The sequence below is a fragment of the Notolabrus celidotus genome, chromosome 23, assembly GCF_009762535.1.
Source record: "Notolabrus celidotus isolate fNotCel1 chromosome 23, fNotCel1.pri, whole genome shotgun sequence".
NCBI classification, from domain to species: Eukaryota; Metazoa; Chordata; class Actinopteri; order Labriformes; family Labridae; genus Notolabrus; species Notolabrus celidotus.
In genome coordinates, this window is record NC_048294.1 from 23583639 (window position 1) to 23602203 (window position 18565).

General features: G+C 41.8%; 1 protein-coding gene across 1 annotated transcript; it reads left to right on the forward strand.

Moving 5' to 3' along the window:
• alpk1 (alpha-kinase 1) lies at window positions 1-14708 on the forward strand. Its single transcript, XM_034676760.1, has 14 exons — window positions 1-56; window positions 1326-1562; window positions 3436-3590; window positions 3850-4048; window positions 4704-4763; window positions 5949-6035; window positions 6126-6202; window positions 6315-6410; window positions 6490-6594; window positions 7985-9755; window positions 12333-12480; window positions 13367-13529; window positions 14082-14268; window positions 14348-14708. Exons 2-14 carry the CDS (start codon window positions 1448-1450, stop codon window positions 14530-14532), a joined length of 3348 nt encoding a protein of 1115 aa, XP_034532651.1. The 5' UTR covers window positions 1-56; window positions 1326-1447; the 3' UTR covers window positions 14533-14708.
• Window positions 14709-18565: the final 3857 nt, after the last annotated feature.

The window sequence follows — 18565 nt, forward strand, 5'->3', positions numbered from 1 at the left end:
AGGCAGCACCGCATAGTCCTGCCCCACCAGGAAGACGAAGGGAAGTTAAGGACACGGTAGGTGCTTATTAATTACCGTGTATTCAAATAGTTCCATAAAACGAGCATTATTGACAAATTGACAGTTGTTTCGTGCAAATGTTGAATTATGGGTGAAGAAATATTCTTCATCTGTCGAACCGATTTACTCTCCTGATAATGTATGTCTCTGGTTTGTTTCTTTGTTGCCAAATAAGTTAAATTACACTTTTTGTTTGGTGTAACATCTGGAAATCTGTGGTACACTAACACCTTCTCCTGGTTTACAACATTATCTGACTCTTATGTGTGTTTGAACACCTCTTCACTTTGGTTGCCAGTTGTTCTGAAAGAGAAAGTCAATTCATATATCTTGAAATGGTAATCTATCTTTATCTATTTATATTTTTACTCATTTCATTTTACTAATTGAAACTTTTTCTTGATTGTACTTATGTCTGGGTTGCTGCAACAACTGAATTTCCCCCCGGGGATCAATAAAGTAATATCTTAACTTACTTTTTTACATGAAGGGCATTTAGGTATTGTCTAAATCAGGGGTTCCCAAAGTGTGGGTCAGGACCCCCTAGGGGGTCTCGAGGCACTAATGGGGCGGTCGTGAGATGTCTTCCAGATTTTTTTTTTTAACTAATCTAAATTTGCTTACTTCACGCATTGTTGTAAAAATATAGACAAAAATAGTAGTTACATTTGAAAAAAAAAAACTGCAAATAAGTACATTTCATTAGTCTCCTGCCTTTCTTTGTTGCCAGATGACTCCTTAAGTTAGGGTTAAGGTTAGCAAACAGCTATTAACAGAAGGATCAGTAGCAGCAGGTTAATTCACAGCAGCACAGGAAACAGCCACATGTACATGTAAGTAATCTAATTTTGAAGTATGAAGTATGAAGCAACATGTAACCACTTCGAGGGACAGTGGGGGTCACAAGTCTTTGGCACCAATATTTGGGGGCTGAAAAGTTTGGAAACCCTGGTCTAAATAAATGTCATGAAAAATATACAAATATTGTCTTCAGATTTGTGAAAGGGAAGGGAGCCATTAAATCATTGCCTTAAAGAGACATTATGAGTTTCTTAAAGGGTCATCCTGCTGTTTTAAACTAACTGGGACATTAGCTGTAGTTACAGACACATCAGCAAAGGTGTACTGTTAAGAGTTACAAATATTCACATCAATTCTTTTATTCAAATAACAAAGATTTTATAAATTTTAGTTTGACCATGTAAGAATTGTGTTGTTCTTTTTTTTGCGAAATCACCCCTAATGGTGCAATTCTTTCCCATCAGCAATCTGTGACTGGGATTCCCCATTTTGAACCTCTCCACTTCAAGACCAGGGAGGAAGAAGAGGCCAAAAAGGGAGGGAATCCATTCATCCACAGTGACAGGGACAACATCTGTTCACCAGAATGGACAGCCAGGAGGTGGGGGATTTACTGGAAGAGGGTCTCAGAGCAGCAGCAGGAGCTCAGCGGTCCAACCAGCCCACAGAGGACGAGAGGCTGGACTACTGTAGCTGCAGAGGTCAGACACAGGGGGGTGCTGTTGGGTCACTTTTCAGTCTGATTTGGACTGGAGTGAGGAGATTTCAGGGGGGGTAGAATTACCAGAAACTGAAATAATCTTCAGGGGAATGTATTTCCTGTTTTTAGTCTGTGCTTTTTAGTCACACAGGCTGGGAAAGTTATTTTCATGCAACCTTCTTAAATCACTTAAACACATCCGAATCAAACTGACTCTGCTGTTCTGCCACGATGTTGACTTCATATTAATCAAAATATCAAACCAGCGCAATCCTACAACATAAATCAATCAATCAAGATTTATTTATATATCAACTTTCATACAAATCAAATGCAATTCAAAGTGCTTTACAGCGACTGAAAACAAGAAGCAGAGATAAAATAATGGCCAGACATATTAAAAAACAAAAATGGATTTTAAAATAGAGACTAATGCCGACTGACAACAATAAAATATGTGTAATTAAAATAAGTTAAAACATCAAATTAATATTAAAATAAATAAATTTAAAAAGAGTGAGGATAAGAGATGAAAAGGAAAAATATCCCAGAAGAAAACAGACTCTGTGAGTTGTGTGATTTGAATGAAGGGGAAACAGAGTCCCATTTTATTTTGTACTGTGGAAATTAAGATGACCTCAGAGAGATATTATTTGAACAAATTGCCTGTTAAAAGCTTGAAATATTGTGGTGGACAGATGTGCAAAAACTAAATTGGTTGTTTAATTTTGACGTTTTTAAACTTGCTAAGTTTGTATCAAAAGCCTGGACAATAAGACAAGATAGTCTTTTTAAGTAGTGTGCATTTTAATTTGTATTATTTTCTTTTATTCTGATGTCATTTTCTCCCTCAGTTTCCTTACAATGAAGGATCATGCTGTGCGCTCTGACCCTGGACTGTACGAAAGTAGTGATGGGGAAATGAAGCTTCGCGAACCACCAGTTGTATTTTTTGACTCCTCTAGATGGCGCTCTTGGTTTAAAAATGAAGGCTCAATGAATGTCAATTCAGTGTGCTTTCAACCCTTTGTTGAACAGAGAGCGCCATCTAGAGGAGTCAAAAAATACAACTAGTGGTTCGCAAAGCCTCATTTCCCCATCACTACTTGTAAGCCCATGCAGGCTGGGCATACGATTGTATGCATGACACAATAATAAAATAAAAACTTCAAACTAAATTAAAGGCTAAAAATGTCAATAAAACTGAGTAGATTAATTAAGATAAACAAATAGTTAAAATTAATACAATCATGAAAAAACATTAAAATCAATATAAAAGTAAAAAGTAAAGTCATTGTTAAACCCTACATTAAAACCAGACTGAATAAATGTGTTTTCAGTATAATTTAAAAGTCTGAATATCTCTATCAGCTCCTCTCAGATCCTCTCAGGCTGTTCCATCGTCTCGGAGCGTCGTGGCTGAAAGTAGTGTCACCAAATGTTTCTGTTCTCCTCTGAGGAACAACTAAAAGAGAGGAACCGGAGAGGCCTTCCTGGTTCACACACTAAAAGCATCTCTGAGATGTAGTCTGGTGTGACGTCATGCAGCGCTTTAAAAACTAGTGACAGAATTTTAAAATGAACACGAAAAGAAACAGACGGCCATGTAAAGGTTTTGTAACAGGGGTGATATGTGCTCTCCTTCTGGTCTTCGTTAAAACTCTAGCTGCTGCGTTAAACTGTCGAAAACCTCAGTCATGCAGGGAGTTTGCATGTGGTAGTGTAGCTTTAAGATCAGTTCCCCTTTCCCTCCTGTCAGATAAAGTTTACAAGTTTATCAAACGTTCCCTACTATATTCAGACTCTGAGTATTACTATTACACCTCAACATGTACACCTCTTGTGTTTATGATGTTCCTCTCTGTTGTTTCTAGACTTGCTGTGTGAAGAGCTGGCCTCTCTCCTGCAGGATGCAATCGACATGAAGTGGCCCTTTGTGCCGGAGAAGTGGCAGTATAAGAAGTCTGTCCTTGCAAATGACAAGACAAACCTCAGTGACCTCATCAGCAAACACCTTTCTCAGCTGCTGGTAACAACCTGACGTTCGTTCATTCAACAGAGACAGTGCAATTTAACATTGTATTAGTAAAGAGGCTGAAACTGGGGACACAAGTACAGCATGATTGAATGAACACTACAGATATAAGGTATCACAAAATAGCAGACTGGATGTGTAGTGATGAAAGGTTTCTAAACCTTCTGCCCATGCTCAAGATAAGAGAGGAAGTTGTTGTTGTTTTGTTAAAGAGAAACTATGTGTTGTTTTACTCTGTTCTCTGTGCTGCCAGGCTGTTTTAAAGGCTTCCATCATGGCTCAGGAGGCATGCACCGCACTGGCAGTCATTTTCTTAGTTGACCGCTTCCTTTACTGGACTGACGAATCCAGCCGGCTGCTGAAGATCACCAGGATTCTCCATAAACGGCACCCTGACGCCCCTGTAGCCCCCCAGCTGGTCATACGACAGGCCAGAGTCTACCTGAACTCTGGTACAGTGTGACACAGGGACGGGTGTAGCGTATAGCAGGGGTTCCCAAATGGGGTGTTGTGAGATGTCCTCCAGAATGTTATTTTTTAGTCATCTAAATATAGTACATTTTATCCTTTAAAGTAAAAAATATTGACAAAAATAGTAGCTACACTTGAAATAAAACCTTGAACATAGAAAATGTAATGAGTGTTCTGACTTTTAATTCTTAATTATCAAAAGCATTAGTAGCAGTAGGTTAATTCATAACAGCACAGGAAACACAGACACATGTTCATATAGGTAGGATCATTTTCTGCAGACCAGCTAAATGAAGCCACATTAAATCACTTTGAGGGACAGTGGGGGTCGCGAGTCTTTGGGGGTCGCGGGCTGAAAAGTTTGGGAACCCCTGGCGTATGGAGCATGTGGTGATGATTGCATTTCTTGATTTGTGTGGATCCACAGACTCAGAATGAATGTGAATGAACGAGAAACACTCCAAGCATTACCTTAATCTTTCTTTGGGGAAATAAGTAGTGATGGATGTAGAATCATTAAATGGAAATTATACATAAAAACGCGATCATTACTCTGTCGGTATTACACATTTTAATCAGAGTGATATGAAGTTTTGCTGTATATAGCTGGATTAATGTTAAGCATGTTCTCTACAGGCAAACTGCAGAAGGCAGAATACATACTGAGCAGTCTTATTAACAACAGTGGAGCAACAGGTGGGTTCATTGATAAATCACTTTCACTGACTTTTGCAGACTTTTTTTTAAAGGTGACATATCACGCTTTTTTCATCAATATATATTGGTCTAAGAGGTCCCCAAAACATGTCTTTAAAGTTTATGCTCAAAAAAACACTTTGAAATCAGATTTTGGTCTGCCTGAAAAACCCTCTTCTTCAGTCCTCCTCAGAACACTCTGTTTTCTCTCTGACCACGCCCCCTCAGGAAGTGGATGTGCCTCGGCTGTCCAGCACGTTGATCTAATGTTTACATGTTGGCTGAATATACACAGCTGCTCAGAGATCACGTTACTTCAACCCTCTGAATCTGATCCAGAATCTGATCCTGATGGAGAGGCGCCTGTAGCAGGACCTTTCTGAAGGATTGGTCACAGATTTAGTGTTTCTTGTTGTTTTATTTATCAGTATGTAGACGTGTGTCTTGGTACACAGCTACGAACATGTAGCTATGTGGCTATGCTAACTAGCGCTAGCACTTATCCATGATAAATAAAAATCATCCACTAGATCTTCAAATCTGCAGACGTGGGGAGTAAAATGGACCTCTACCAGAAAGGCAGCAGGACCTTTTATGAAGGATTGGTCACAGATTTAGTGTTTCTTGTTGTTTTATTTGTCAGTATGTCGACGTGTGTCTTGGTACACAGCTACAGCTACAGCTACGAACATGTAGCTATGTGGCTATGCTAATTAGCGTTTGCACTTATCCATGATAAATAAAAATCATCCACTAGATCTTCAAATCTGCAGATGTGGGGAGTAAAACCGACCTTTGTGTTTATTAAGACAGCCTACAACTAGCATGCCTCCCTCCTAAGCTCCTTGTTAGCACACATGTGTGCAGGTAATGAAAAACGGAGGAGGGATTCAGTATTACTTTATACAGTCTATGGGCTGAACAAGCTCCGAGCTCTGACTCCGTGACAGACCGGATATTGTTGTTACGTAACAAAAACACTGAAGTCTGAAACGGCTGGTTTCAGCACACATTTACAGAAAGGTGGAGAAATCAGAACAGGGGCAGAATGGATTTTTTTCATTCTCGGGGGGTTTGTAGACATGCCAGGGAAACATATTTCAGGTAAAAAACCATTAAAAAGTCAATTTTGCATGATATGTCACCTTTAAAGCAAATGATAAACGTGTCTGTTTTGCCACACAGGTTGTTGGGCGTACCACTCTGAAAGCGACCGGGCTCTTGTGCAGGCCGTCAGTGTGCAAGTGCGGGGAATGATTTTGCAAAAGCTCGGTCAGTTTCATCCTGACTGAAAGAAACAGTTTCCCTTCCCTCTTTCCACTCGTTCATTAAAGTTAGGATGGTTTCTGTGCCCTGCTTTAGGCCTGTGGTTGGAGGCTGCAGAGCTCATGTGGGCGTCTCTAGTTGGATACTACGCTCTTCCTCAGCCCGATAAGAAGGTGCAGCAGCAGTATTGTACCCTCTATTGCCTCATGATAGGATTGTAAACATGCTCACCTTTGTTTCATCACAGCTATAAACCTTTGCTCTACATGGTGTTATATTTTCTAGGGCATCGGAACATCTCTTGGAATACTTGCCAACATATTGGTGTCAATGAATGATGAAGACTACAACACCTTCAGGCAAAACCCAGATATTGATTTGGTGGGTTCAGGTGTTACACTGTTATTTTGTATACGAGTGATTTAGTCTTTTTCTAATGTCTTCTTTCTTCTTCCAGCAGTCTTTACTTGGGGATGACAGTCACCGCCTTCTTTCAGCAGCCCAGGCAGCAAAGATGGCGGTCGTGTACAGCCAGTACACGTCACTCTATGTGTTGACAAATGTGGTAGGTTCACAGACGTCTGCGAGGACACTGCATCCCCCCAACGTCTGAGACAACTGGGCACACAAACACTAGCCCTTGGTTTAACAGTTGTGAAAGGAGTGTTTTCATAGTTATATAGTGGAGCTTTGTTTACATCTTGTCAAATAGACTTAATGCAGTCTGTCTAAACACTGTAACAGCACTATAGGATTTATAGGCAGTAGAGTCTATTAGTCATCCAGGTCAAGATACTTCTAAGTTTATTGCAAAGGAAACTGGACTTGTTTCAGGTCTTGCTAACATTTTACCTCAACCTTTGTCCAACATTTAATTTAGTACTAAGGTGAAATGTCTGTATAGTTTTCTTAGATTGATACGTCAGTTGCGTACGTTGGATGCGATAAATGTGCCGACAATTTAAGGTTAAAACTTAACCCCCAATTTACACAGCATGCACCACGTTGCATTACGGCTGCATTCATGACGCGTGTTTGGAGCGTAGCGCCAACTCAGAGCAGCCAGGATCAGCTGGATCCAGCATAGAGAATACTACATACAAACACCAGGTTACAGAGCCTCTCTGTTGTTGAATCATTTGGAGAGTATTCTGTTACTTTTGTGCTTTAGTCATCACTGAGTATGCTGCGTAACTATAAAGTTTAGTTTCTGCAGGTTTAGTTTTATATTGATAATTCTGCTCTACTTTGTTGTCCTGTTACCTTCTGACACAGTGATCATCTTAAAGTCCTGTTACCTTCAGTGATCATCTTAAAGTCCTGTTATCTTCTGACACAGTGATCATCTTAAAGTCCTGTTATCTTCTGACACAGTGATCATCTTAAAGTCCTGTTACCTTCTGACACAGAGATCATCTTAAAGTCCTGTTAGCTTCTGACACAGTGATCATCTTAAAGTCCTGTTACCTTCTGACACAGTGATCATCTTAAAGTCCTGTTACCTTCTGACACAGTGATCATCTTAAAGTCCTGTTACCTTCTGACACAGTGATCATCTTAAAGTCCTGTTACCTTCTGACACAGTGATCATCTTAAAGTCCTGTTACCTTCTGACACAGTGATCATCTTAAAGTCCTGTTACCTTCTGACACTGATCATCTTAAAGTCCTGTTACCTTCTGACACAGTGGTCATCTTAAAGTCCTGTTACCTTCTGACACAGTGATCATCTTAAAGTCCGCATCCTGTGTAAATTGGGGGTTAGAATTATACGTGGAGGATTTTGAGTGACAAGACACGTTTTTATTTGGTGTCTTGTGTATTAACTCATGAGAGTATTTATCATACTTCCACAAGGATAATTATCTAGAATGTGGAAGGAGCTCATGTGTGAAAGGGACTTCACCTGATCCTGATTTGAACTTCAACCTCACTTAGATCTCTTTGTTTCTCCAGACAACTCAAGGCACCTGCTTGTTATCACACAGTTTCTCAGTGCGGTGCCCTTCCCATCAAAGGCAGTCTTACCTCCAACAAGCCAAAGAGGCTTTTGAGATCGGCCTGCTCACCAAAGCAGAAGGCGAGCTTGTCTCAAGTAAGCAGGAACTCCACACTTTCATCAAGGCCGCCTATTCCCTCACTGTCACTCACAAGTGGCTCGGCACTCCTCTGGAGGTGATCGTGCAGGCAACTCAAGCTTGTCAGAAAGCTTTGGCAACCTTCTATGATTACTGCAAGGCTGATACTCAAGACAAAGATGACCTCTGGGAAGAAATCATGCATCTGCTCACCCGAGTCAAGCTTCTATTGAAGGTGGAGCCTTTCCTTAACTCAGACAAAGGCTTTTTTATCCCCGACAGCTACAGAAACATCACGGACACGTCAGTAAATTTTACTTTGGAAGGTTTCAAAAAGGTGATTCAGAGGTTCAGAAAGTATCATGCATCACTGTGTGAGACGACCAACTCCTGCTGTAGTGGGACTGGGGACAAGAGGGATGGGGCGAGGCTCTGTATCACCGCACTGGGGACGACTGTTGGTGCCCCAAAAACTGAAAGTAGCACTGAGTCCCACAGTGTGACAAAAGATGCACCCAATGGAGAAGAACCACAACACCTTCCGCTAAAGTCTAACTTGGGTACCACTCTGGAAAGCACGGACGACCTTGGATCTTCATGGCACAACATCTCCTTGAGTAGTTCAGGGTCTCTGAGGCTAAGCAATGACAACAACACAGGGAATGTTGCTGCTGATTGTGCTGCATATGCTCGTTTTCAAAGCTGTGTGACTACTGAGGTTGATGGGGATGACAACATGTCAGAGTCCGCAGAGAAAAACAGGAAGCAAGAGTTGCAGGATTGTAACTCTGGTTTTGGTTCCCCTACAGTCCCAATGTCTGTTACTTCCTCAAACAGCAGTAATCCAGAGAAGTCTGAAATGGCTCAAGCTGAGACTCTTGGGACTAAGGATTTGATGACTGGTGTTGTTGGTTTGCCGCTGAAACCATCAGTAGGTGAAGGAGCTGTAGAATCCCTATCTCAGCTAACCCTCAGAACCTCCTCCAGCTCCCTTGGTGACAGTTTTGGTTCAAAGTCATCATGGGAGAAAATCTCACTTGACCCGAACTCCCCCATAAGCAGAATACCTCAGGCACATAGCCTATCCCAAGCTGGAACCCGCCAAGTCTTCAAGACACCAGAGTCCCATGAGAGCATCTTCCTCTTGGAAACTCTTGATACTCAAAGCTCTGATTCAGCTGTTGGTCCAACACACAAAACCCACACATCTGAAGTGGAATCTGAAGCCTTGTCCAAGCCGAGACCTCTTAGGACAGACATGGACCCCAAAGTTGACAACATATCTTTTAAACCTGCTACCAAGGATTTCTTACCAAATCCAATCCCACGGCAATCCCAGTTTGTCCCAGAACAGTGTTTCTCCACTGACACTTCCACAGAGAGTTCATTTGAGATGCTGGAGGAGAATCACAGTGGACACCGAAGCAGTGGAGATGTTTCAGCAGAACATGTGAACCTGCCTCAGAGCAGGAACCCCTCTTGCTACAGCTGCCTGAAACGTAGCATCGGCGTGGTCCCTGAGAGCCAGTATGTGTTGTCACAGCAGGACTACCAAGCCCTACTGGCCGGAGTTTGCCATGGATGTCTGCTGAAGAGATTACAAAGTGACAAGACACGATTCCAACTCAAGAAGCACAGTGCGACCCATTGTAAGTTTGAATTTCCAATAGAGTTAAATGTGTTTCCTTTATAAGTACATCTTTGAAAGGATACTAGCAGCTCAGCTTTAGGGAGGGCAATGTCAGCCCGCCACCTGAGTCTGGACTCCAACATGCTAAACTAAGACAGTATACAAAGTTATTGAGCTACCTATTTGAGAGGGGGTTTCCATTCTCCCCCCGTTTTTGTATTAATACACAACAGTAATTGATTTAAGTAAAATACATGCACACATATCAGTCATAGGTCCAAACATTGTTTCATATGGCTGATTTAGTAAAAGTGAGTAAAATAAGTTCAATGTATTTATATAGCGCTTTTCACAGACAAAAGGCACAACATGCTTTACAAAGACAAGACATACAGAGAAATAAAATAAAACAAATAGGCAGCATAAAGAGTGCAGTGGTTACACGATCAATTAAAAGCATTAAAAGTTGTGTGACGATGAACCAAATGTCTTTTTGAACAGGTGTGTTTTTAATAATGGGATGTTGGCAGAGCCAAGAGTCGTGTAGGGATCTGTAAGTAAGTGTAAGAACTTTAATCTGGACTCTTTAAGTGACGGGAGCCAGTGAAGGGGTTTGAGTACGGGGGTGATGTGACAGTTTGTTTGACCGTGTTAGTACTCTGGCTGCTGCGTTCTGTACTGACTGCAGGCCATCGAGGGCGGACATGCTGAGAGATGAACAAAGACAATAGAAGTAGTCGATGCGTGATTAAATGAAAGAGTGTATTAAAGGTGACATATCACACTTTTTTCATCAATATATATTGGTCTAAGAGGTCCCCAAAACATGTCTTTAAAGTTTATGCTCAAAAAAACACTTTGAAATCAGATTTTGGTCTGCCTGAAAAACCCTCTTCTTCAGTCCTCCTCAGAACACTCTGTTTTCTCTCTGACCACGCCCCCTCAGGAAGTGGATGTGGTCTCGGCTCTCCAGCACGTTGATCTAATGTTTACATGTTGGCTGAATATACACGGCTGCTCAGAGATCACGTTACTTCAACCCTCTGAATCTGATCCAGAATCTGATCCTGACGGAGAGGCGCCTGTAGCAGGACCTTTCTGAACGATTGGTCACAGATTTAGTGTTTCTTGTTGTTTTATTTATCAGTATGTTGACGTGTGTCTTGGTACACAGCTACGAACATGTAGCTATGTGGCTATGCTAACAAGCGCTAGCACGTATCCATGATAAATAAAAAATCATCCACTAGATCTTCAAATCTGCAGACGTGGGGAGTAAAACCTACCTTTGCCAGAAAGGCAGCAGGACCTTTCTGAAGGATTGGTCACAGATTTAGTGTTTCTTGTTGGTTTATTTGTCAGTATGTCGACGTGTGTCTTGGTATACAGCTACAGCTACAGCTATGAACATGTAGCTATGTGGTTATGCTAATTAGCTCTAGCACTTATCCATGACAAATAAAAATCATCCACTAGATCTTCAAATCTGCAGACGTGGGGAGTAAAACCGACCTCTGCCAGTAAGGCAGCAGGACCTTTTATGAAGGATTGGTCACAGATTTAGTGTTTCTTGTTGTTGTATTTGTCAGTATGTCGACGTGTGTCTTGGTACACAGCTACAGCTATGAACATGTAGCTATGTAGCTATGCTAACTAGCACTAGCACTTTTCCATGATAAATAAAAATCATCCACTAGATCTTCAAATCTGCAGACGTGTGGAGTAAAACCGACCTTTGTGTTTATTAAGACAGCCTACAACTAGCATGCCTCCCTCCTAAGCTCCTTGTTAGCACACATGTGTGCAGGTAATGAAAAACGGAGGGGGGATTCAGTATTATTTTATACAGTCTATGGGCTGAACAAGCTCCGAGCTCTGACTCCGTGACAGACCGGATATTGTTGTGACGTAACAAAAACACAGAAGTCTGAAACGGCGCGTTTTAGACACATTTACAGAAAGGTGGAGAACTCAAAACAGGTACAGAATGGATTTTTTTCATTCTCGGGGGGTTTGTAGACATGCCAGGGAAACATATTTCAGGTAGAGAACCATTAAAAGTCCATTTTGCATGATATGTCACCTTTAACATCTCAAGGTCAGGGGTAGAAACAAAACATCTTCATTTCCTAATATTTCTTACATGAAAATAACATGACCAGGTGAGCTGTTTAACATGGCTATCAAAAGATGAAGATTGGTGTAATGTGACTCCTAGATTACATAGACTGGGTGTCCAAAATGGTACTATGAAGAGCTGTTTAGATGCAAGTAGAGCCAGCTTTCATTGCTGAGCTGAGCCAAATAATCTGCTTCACTAGGAAGAGATAGGGGCCTCACCTCTGTGCGTTATACATTACACATAAATAACCCGCCTTGAAGTAGTAGTATGCAAGAGCCAATTGACTTAACTTAGCTTAACAGAACTGGAAGCTGTATCTCCTCAGTCTTAGTCCACTAGCATGGCGGTGGCATCAGAACTGAACTAACATATTCAGATAGATGTGTTAGGATGTGAAACCCAAACTGTGTCCGCTGGTGTGAGTGAAATCCTGATTTCAGCTGTCCGCTAATGTCTGAATGTCATCTTTATCAGGTGCTCTTCATTTGAAGTTCTCCAAAGCCACAGGGCTGTGGACCGCCAGAGAGACCTGCGTTCACATCGGGGAGTCAATGGGGATGGAAGGCAACCAGAGAGCGGCAATATGGGTACAGTTCTTACACCAAGAGGAACGGTTGAGCAGGTATGGAGAAACATACTTCAGGCTCAACCTGAGCAAACATCTGCAATCATCATCAATCTTTATTTGTATAGCGCCAAATTACAAAAAACTTTATCTCAAGATGCGTTTACAAACAGAGCAGGTCTAGACCACTCTATGTCAAATTATGAACAGAGACCCAACACCAAGACAGGATAAGACTCAGTCTGACCCCACCTTAATCCACCATGAGCATTGCACCTCACAGTATTTAGCTAGTTACAGCGGAGAGGACAAACTTCCTTTAACAGGCAGAAACCTCGAGCAGAACCAGACTCATGTTAGACACACATCTGCTGAGACCGAGTTGTGTCTGGAAAGAGGGATAGAGGAGAATAAGAGAGAGGGAGCGGTGATAGTGATGAAACAAGTAGTAGTAGCTGTTGCCGCTGGAGTCCAGCACGTCCGTATCAGCTGGAGTCTGGAAGGTCCACAGCAGGAGGACGTCTACGGCAGCTCAGAGGAACCTACGAGACAAGGGAGCTCAGGGACTCCAGAAAGGTCTATGGTTAGTAACTTTAATGGGACAGGGAGAGTTAAAGTAAGTGATGGGGGGGTTGGGGGGAAGGGGGAGAGATAGGATCCCAGTGTGTCGGTGCCCCAGTTTCCCCGGCAGTCCAAGCCTATAGCAGCATAACTAAGAGCTGGTCCAAGCCTGATCCAGCTCTAACTATAAGCTTTATCAGAAAGGAAAGTTTGAAGCCTACTCTTAAAAGTAGAGAGGGTGTCTGCCTCCAGGACCCTTACTGGTAGTTGATTTCAAAGGAGAGGGGTCTGATAACTGAAGGTTCTACCTCCCATACTACTTTTAGAGACTTTAGGTACGACCTCTGCAAATCTTACTCTGTCTGTGCATTCATGTTCTTAGTTACGTGGGGAAAGATTACTTGAAGCCAAAGGAGATCCAGTTTCACCTGAAGGATGTGGAGCGCCAGATGACAGCCCAGTACTACGTGACTGAATTCAATAAGAGTCTTTACGACAAGGAAGTCATGGCTCAGATCTTCTTCATTCCCTCGGAGGCACTACTGGTGAGAACAAGTCCAAGAGCTGAAATGAGCACGGCTCTGAGGTTTACACGAGTCGGGGAAAGTAAAGATAGCAGTTTCAGATTTAAACTTACACACGTTGACACTTTAATAGACCCCATACACATAGTCTATAAATACCACAAGACGGCAGAGCGCTTGATTTCCTGCAGGGGCCTCAGAGCACTTTTGAAGAAATTCAGATATAATTCCTCATCACACCCTCCAGCTGTCAGCTTACAGCAAGAAACACACTCTCACATACACTCTCACAGTCAGGCTGGGTGTTGTTGGTTATTACTCTCAAAGTACTGTGGGTTGTTAAAAAAGGAGAAGTGAAAGTGATTTAAATAACTGTGTGGTGAACCTTTTCTTCACACCGTGTGGGTAAAAGTAATACCTGCATTAGTGAGTTTTTAGAGAGCTCTGTATCATCACATCTAACGCCTTTACACCGTATTTATAGAGACATATCAATGATTAGTGTGCACAAACAGGCTTATAGAATATAATGCTGAGTCATGACTTTCTTCCTCTTTCTGTACTTGTTCACAGATTTTGGACAGAGATGAGATAGTGGGTTGTGTAACAGTGGAGCCCTACATGCTCGGAGATTTCGTCAAACTGACCAACAACACGAGAAAGAAGGAGGAGAGGTTCCAGGCTACAGAATACGGCCTCGCCTTCGGACACTTCACCTACCTGTTTTCAGAATGTCAGGAAGTGGTTGTAGACTTGCAAGGTGTGTGTGCATCACTGATACACACATCACTCAAAGTGAATGTTTCATCTTTGCATCATCTGTCTGCTTTATTTTCCAGGGTGGGTGACAGCCAACGGCAAAGGGCTGACCTACCTCACTGACCCCCAGATTCACTCCACCAAGACCCCTAAAGGCCCCTCTAACTTTGCTGCCAGAGGCCTCAGGTACTTCCTGGAGGAGCAACATGGACCAGAGTGCAACGACATCTGTGAGCTGCTGAAATTACCTCCAGTGGTCATATAGCCGCATGTTCTGCTTTAGAGACTTTGGAAGAGTAATCTATTTAACTTCTGAACAGTAGATACATGGTGTTTAAGATTCTGAGACGGTGTTTTCATAGCTTGTTGTTTTTATTCACAACTAAAACAAAGAAATATATTCTAACGGCCAAATTCCACCAGATCTGTGTCTGTCTCCGATCCGTCACAGCACCGGATCTGATAGATTTCTATTCTAGTCAATGTGTTAACTTCCACTGGATCCGCTCCGTTGCGTTCCGGCAGGTTTTCAGAGGACCAGAAAGACAATATGGATGAGGAGAGGAGGAGGAGAATCCTTGATTCAGTAATTACCGCGTGAAAACCTCGGTTACATGACTCCAACTGTCCGACGGTCCTGCTCCGTGCTGCATTCTGAAAACGCAACCGGTGGGTGTTGACGGACGACAGAGCTGGACCGCAGCGGTTCGGAGACGGATCGGACACAGATATGGTGGAAGTCCTGTGTTACCTGTCTAATGTACCAGTCCCTCCAGGATTTCGCGGGATTTTTTTGTGATTGTTGCGGCCCAAAAAGCCTGATTTTGCGACAGCTTTTTGAAAAAATTGCGGTGAAAGTTGCGATTATTTTTTTTTGCTTTTTTCCCCCAATAACATCTCAGGGGCAAGTAAATACGCTAAATTACAGATGTTTTTACAAAACAGTCTTGATGTGGCCACTGACTGTATTTTGATTCTCTTGATTCACAGAAAAATGCCATGAAAGGACTGTATTGCACATTTACGACGGTCCCTGAATGCACCTCGCAGCGACTGATGCACAGTCAGTTCACGGCACTCTGAAATTAATCTGCATCTTTGATGACAAGGAGTTGATCAAAACTTACTGAATGTGTCTGATGTATCACCAAACTGGATTAAATCAAGCTGTAGATGCTGAGCTTTTTACGGTAACCACGGCAACAACGTCAAACATCAAATAGTAAACAGACATCCCCCGGTTGTGTCTTTGTCACTAACACACACCGGGGGTAAAAATCATCAATGAAGATGAGACAGATGCATGGAGGTGAGGAGAGCTGGTTCATAAAGCACACCTGCTGCAGGTAGAGACCAAGCTAACACTGAGCCCCTCAATTTATAAATAACAACGTTGTCATGGTCACTTGTCCTGCCTGCTGTCCCCTCTTTTCACCCGTTCTCTGTGCGTGTTTTATTGTTGAAAAGTGCCGATCAAGGGAGGACTTACGTTTATGTTCCAAGGAAGTCAAATTGATGACAAAACCGATGACGTGCAGGGGCTGAGATTGAGGTAATTGGTCAAATTTGCGTGAAAGTTGCGGTGATTGTAAAAAATTGCAGGGCCACGAAAAAATCGCGCTGATTGGTTGAATTTGCGTTGATAGTTGCGAACGCAAAATCGCAACTTCCTGGAGGGACTGATGTATGTAATAAAAGAGCTACTAAATCAAGATATATAGGTTTCTCTGGAGTGGTGTTACCATTTTTGTTGGAGTATAAGTCATGACTGAGACATGTCAGGATGAGGAGTGGGACACAGCTGAAGACTGGGGGTGTCTTAAAGGTTTTCCCAAAGTGATAAACAGAAAAAGCACAAGCAAGCTCTCTCTAGAAAACACTGCTTAGATAAAAGGAAACTAACCCAGAAACTAAACTCCCAGAGAGACCAAGTAAACACTCCTGAACCCAAACACAATGGCTGCCAGGGACGCCTTAAAAGACAAACACGAAAGACCTTCCCGGCACTGACAAACTCTTAGACTAGAAGTGGAGAGCAAATCATGCAGACAGGCACACTCTCCTACACAACAAGAGAAAGCATTGAATCAAGCTCTCACTACCTCTGATGGTGAGAGCACAGAACACTGACACCCCCAAGGGTACAGATAAACTTCACACACCTGGTATTAATCAGGGACACACACATGCTGAAGTGAGGCAACATTACTTTTATTTTGAATGTGTTTAAATATTTGTTTTAAACTGGATGAGTTTTGTTGTCTATCCTCAGAGTTTCATGATCTTTAGTTTGTATGCTCTTAAAGAGGAAACAACCTCAATATCATTTAAATCATCAGCATGAGTAGCATAAGAAAGTTTTAGAAAGTGCCTTTAGGAGCTCAATGAACACTCGATGTGTTGTTTTTTTTTTTTTTATAACTTTTATTTTTATAGCATTTTCAATACAATAAACACATATAGAAGAGAAACACAAAGTGAGGTCAGTTAACATCAAGTATATACGTATACACAGGCACATGGATCAGAGCAATATCGGGTAGCGTCTAAAAGAAAAAAAATTGAAAGGAAAATAAGATAAAATAAAGAATCCCTTAATCTGTGTCCTTTTCCTGTAGGTAAGAGTCCCATTTCATCCAGTATCTTTCCCCCCTGTCTTTTTGTAGACGGAGGGTGTAAGTCATCTTTTCCATGGAGCGTAGATAATTGACCGTGCCCAGGAAGAGTTCTATGGTGGGGGGGTTTCTCTGAAGCCAGCATTTGGTAATACATTTTTTACTCGCGGCCATGAAGATCTTCAACAGGTAGAGGTCACTTTTACACAGACATTCAGGAGTAATTCCAAAATACAAAGACATAAATGACACATCAATATCAAAGCCCATTATCTCTGATATTAAATGTCCCACCCTCTCCCAGAAAGGTTGAACCTGTGGACAATACCAAAATATGTGGGCATGGTCTACTTGTTCTGATCCACACTCCCTCCAGCAGGAGCATTGAGTCCCAGTCAATTTAGATTTCTGTTTAGGAGTTATAAAGAACCGAATCAAATTTTTCCAACAAAAGTCCCTCCAGGTTAATGAATTAGTGGAGGTGCATTGAGTCTCCCAGATACGTTGCCACACCTCCACAGGTATCTCCATCCCCGTCTCTTTTTCCCAACGTTGCCTTACATAATTTGTTGAGTTTTTGCTCATTGAGGTGATGCTCTTATATAATTTGCCAATGGTGCCTTTGGTATTTTCACCTTTATACGCGCCTATAAATATCCGTATAATTTCTGAGGGGTTTTCAAGGTTAGGACCTTCGATCTCCTTCAGGAAGAAATGTCTAATTTGTAGATACCTATAGAAATCGTGTCTGTTCAAGTCAAATAGCTTACATAGATTCTGAAAGCTATCAAGCTTCCAGTTAGATAACATTTTGCAGAGGGCGGTGATACCTTGTTGGATCCATTGTCTGTATCTGTGATCAAATAGTGCTGGTGTGAAGTGTGGATCATATGCCGGCCACGTCAAAACCTTCACCTCTCTGTGGAGCTGGAATCGTTTAATAACCTCCAGCCATACCTTTATAGAGAAACCAACCCACTCATTCTGTGATTCTGTCATTTTTTTTGCCCTATCCATACATCCCAACACTGATTGTATTGGAGTGTCAGTTATGGAAAATAGTGTGTTGTTTTTAATGGAAAAGAAATGAAAACATTTTTAATTCTTTGCAAGTCAAGTTGTATTTCTGTAAGTCTGTGCTATAATAAATAAAATACTTGATGAAGCCTTTGTTTGTTTTTCTAGAATGTGTTTGTGTTTTATATCTCTGCCTTTCGAGGTGTGACTGGATTGATGTTTAACTGGATATAGTATCACATGAATCACCTGACAGGAGGACAAATAAAGTTAAGTATCAAGGTTGTCTTCCATCATGAGGAGAGCTCACAGCGGAGCTTTCCTTGGCCTAGTTTTTATGTAACTCTAACTTAAGTCTTTTTTACTTTTATTCTTTAAAGAATGATTTTTGCAGCTGTGGGTTAAACAAAATAATGTTGATGCCAAAAAATCAAATCATCTTTTGAACCAGTTTTTTTTTTTCTTTTTTTAAGTTGTATTTTTGGGCATTTTTAGCTTCAAAGAATAAGACAGCTGAAGAGAGACAGGAAATGTGGGGAGTAGAGAGTGGGGGAGGACATGCAGTAAATGGTCAAGGCTGGAATCAAGCCTGCAACCACTGCAATGAGGGCTGTAGCCTTTGTATATGGGGCGTGCAAAAATAAATAAACAATAAGACCCATCATC

Bases quoted from the DNA above. Each gene is read 5' to 3' on its own strand.
- alpk1 (XM_034676760.1), top strand. From the start codon at position 1,448: ATGGACAGCCAGGAGGTGGGGGATTTACTGGAAGAGGGTCTCAGAGCA. The intron at 6,595-7,984 runs GTAGGTTCACAG...TTGTTTCTCCAG, and splicing joins TCTATGTGTTGACAAATGTG to ACAACTCAAGGCACCTGCTT. The intron at 14,269-14,347 runs GTGTGTGTGCAT...TTTATTTTCCAG, and splicing joins AGTGGTTGTAGACTTGCAAG to GGTGGGTGACAGCCAACGGC.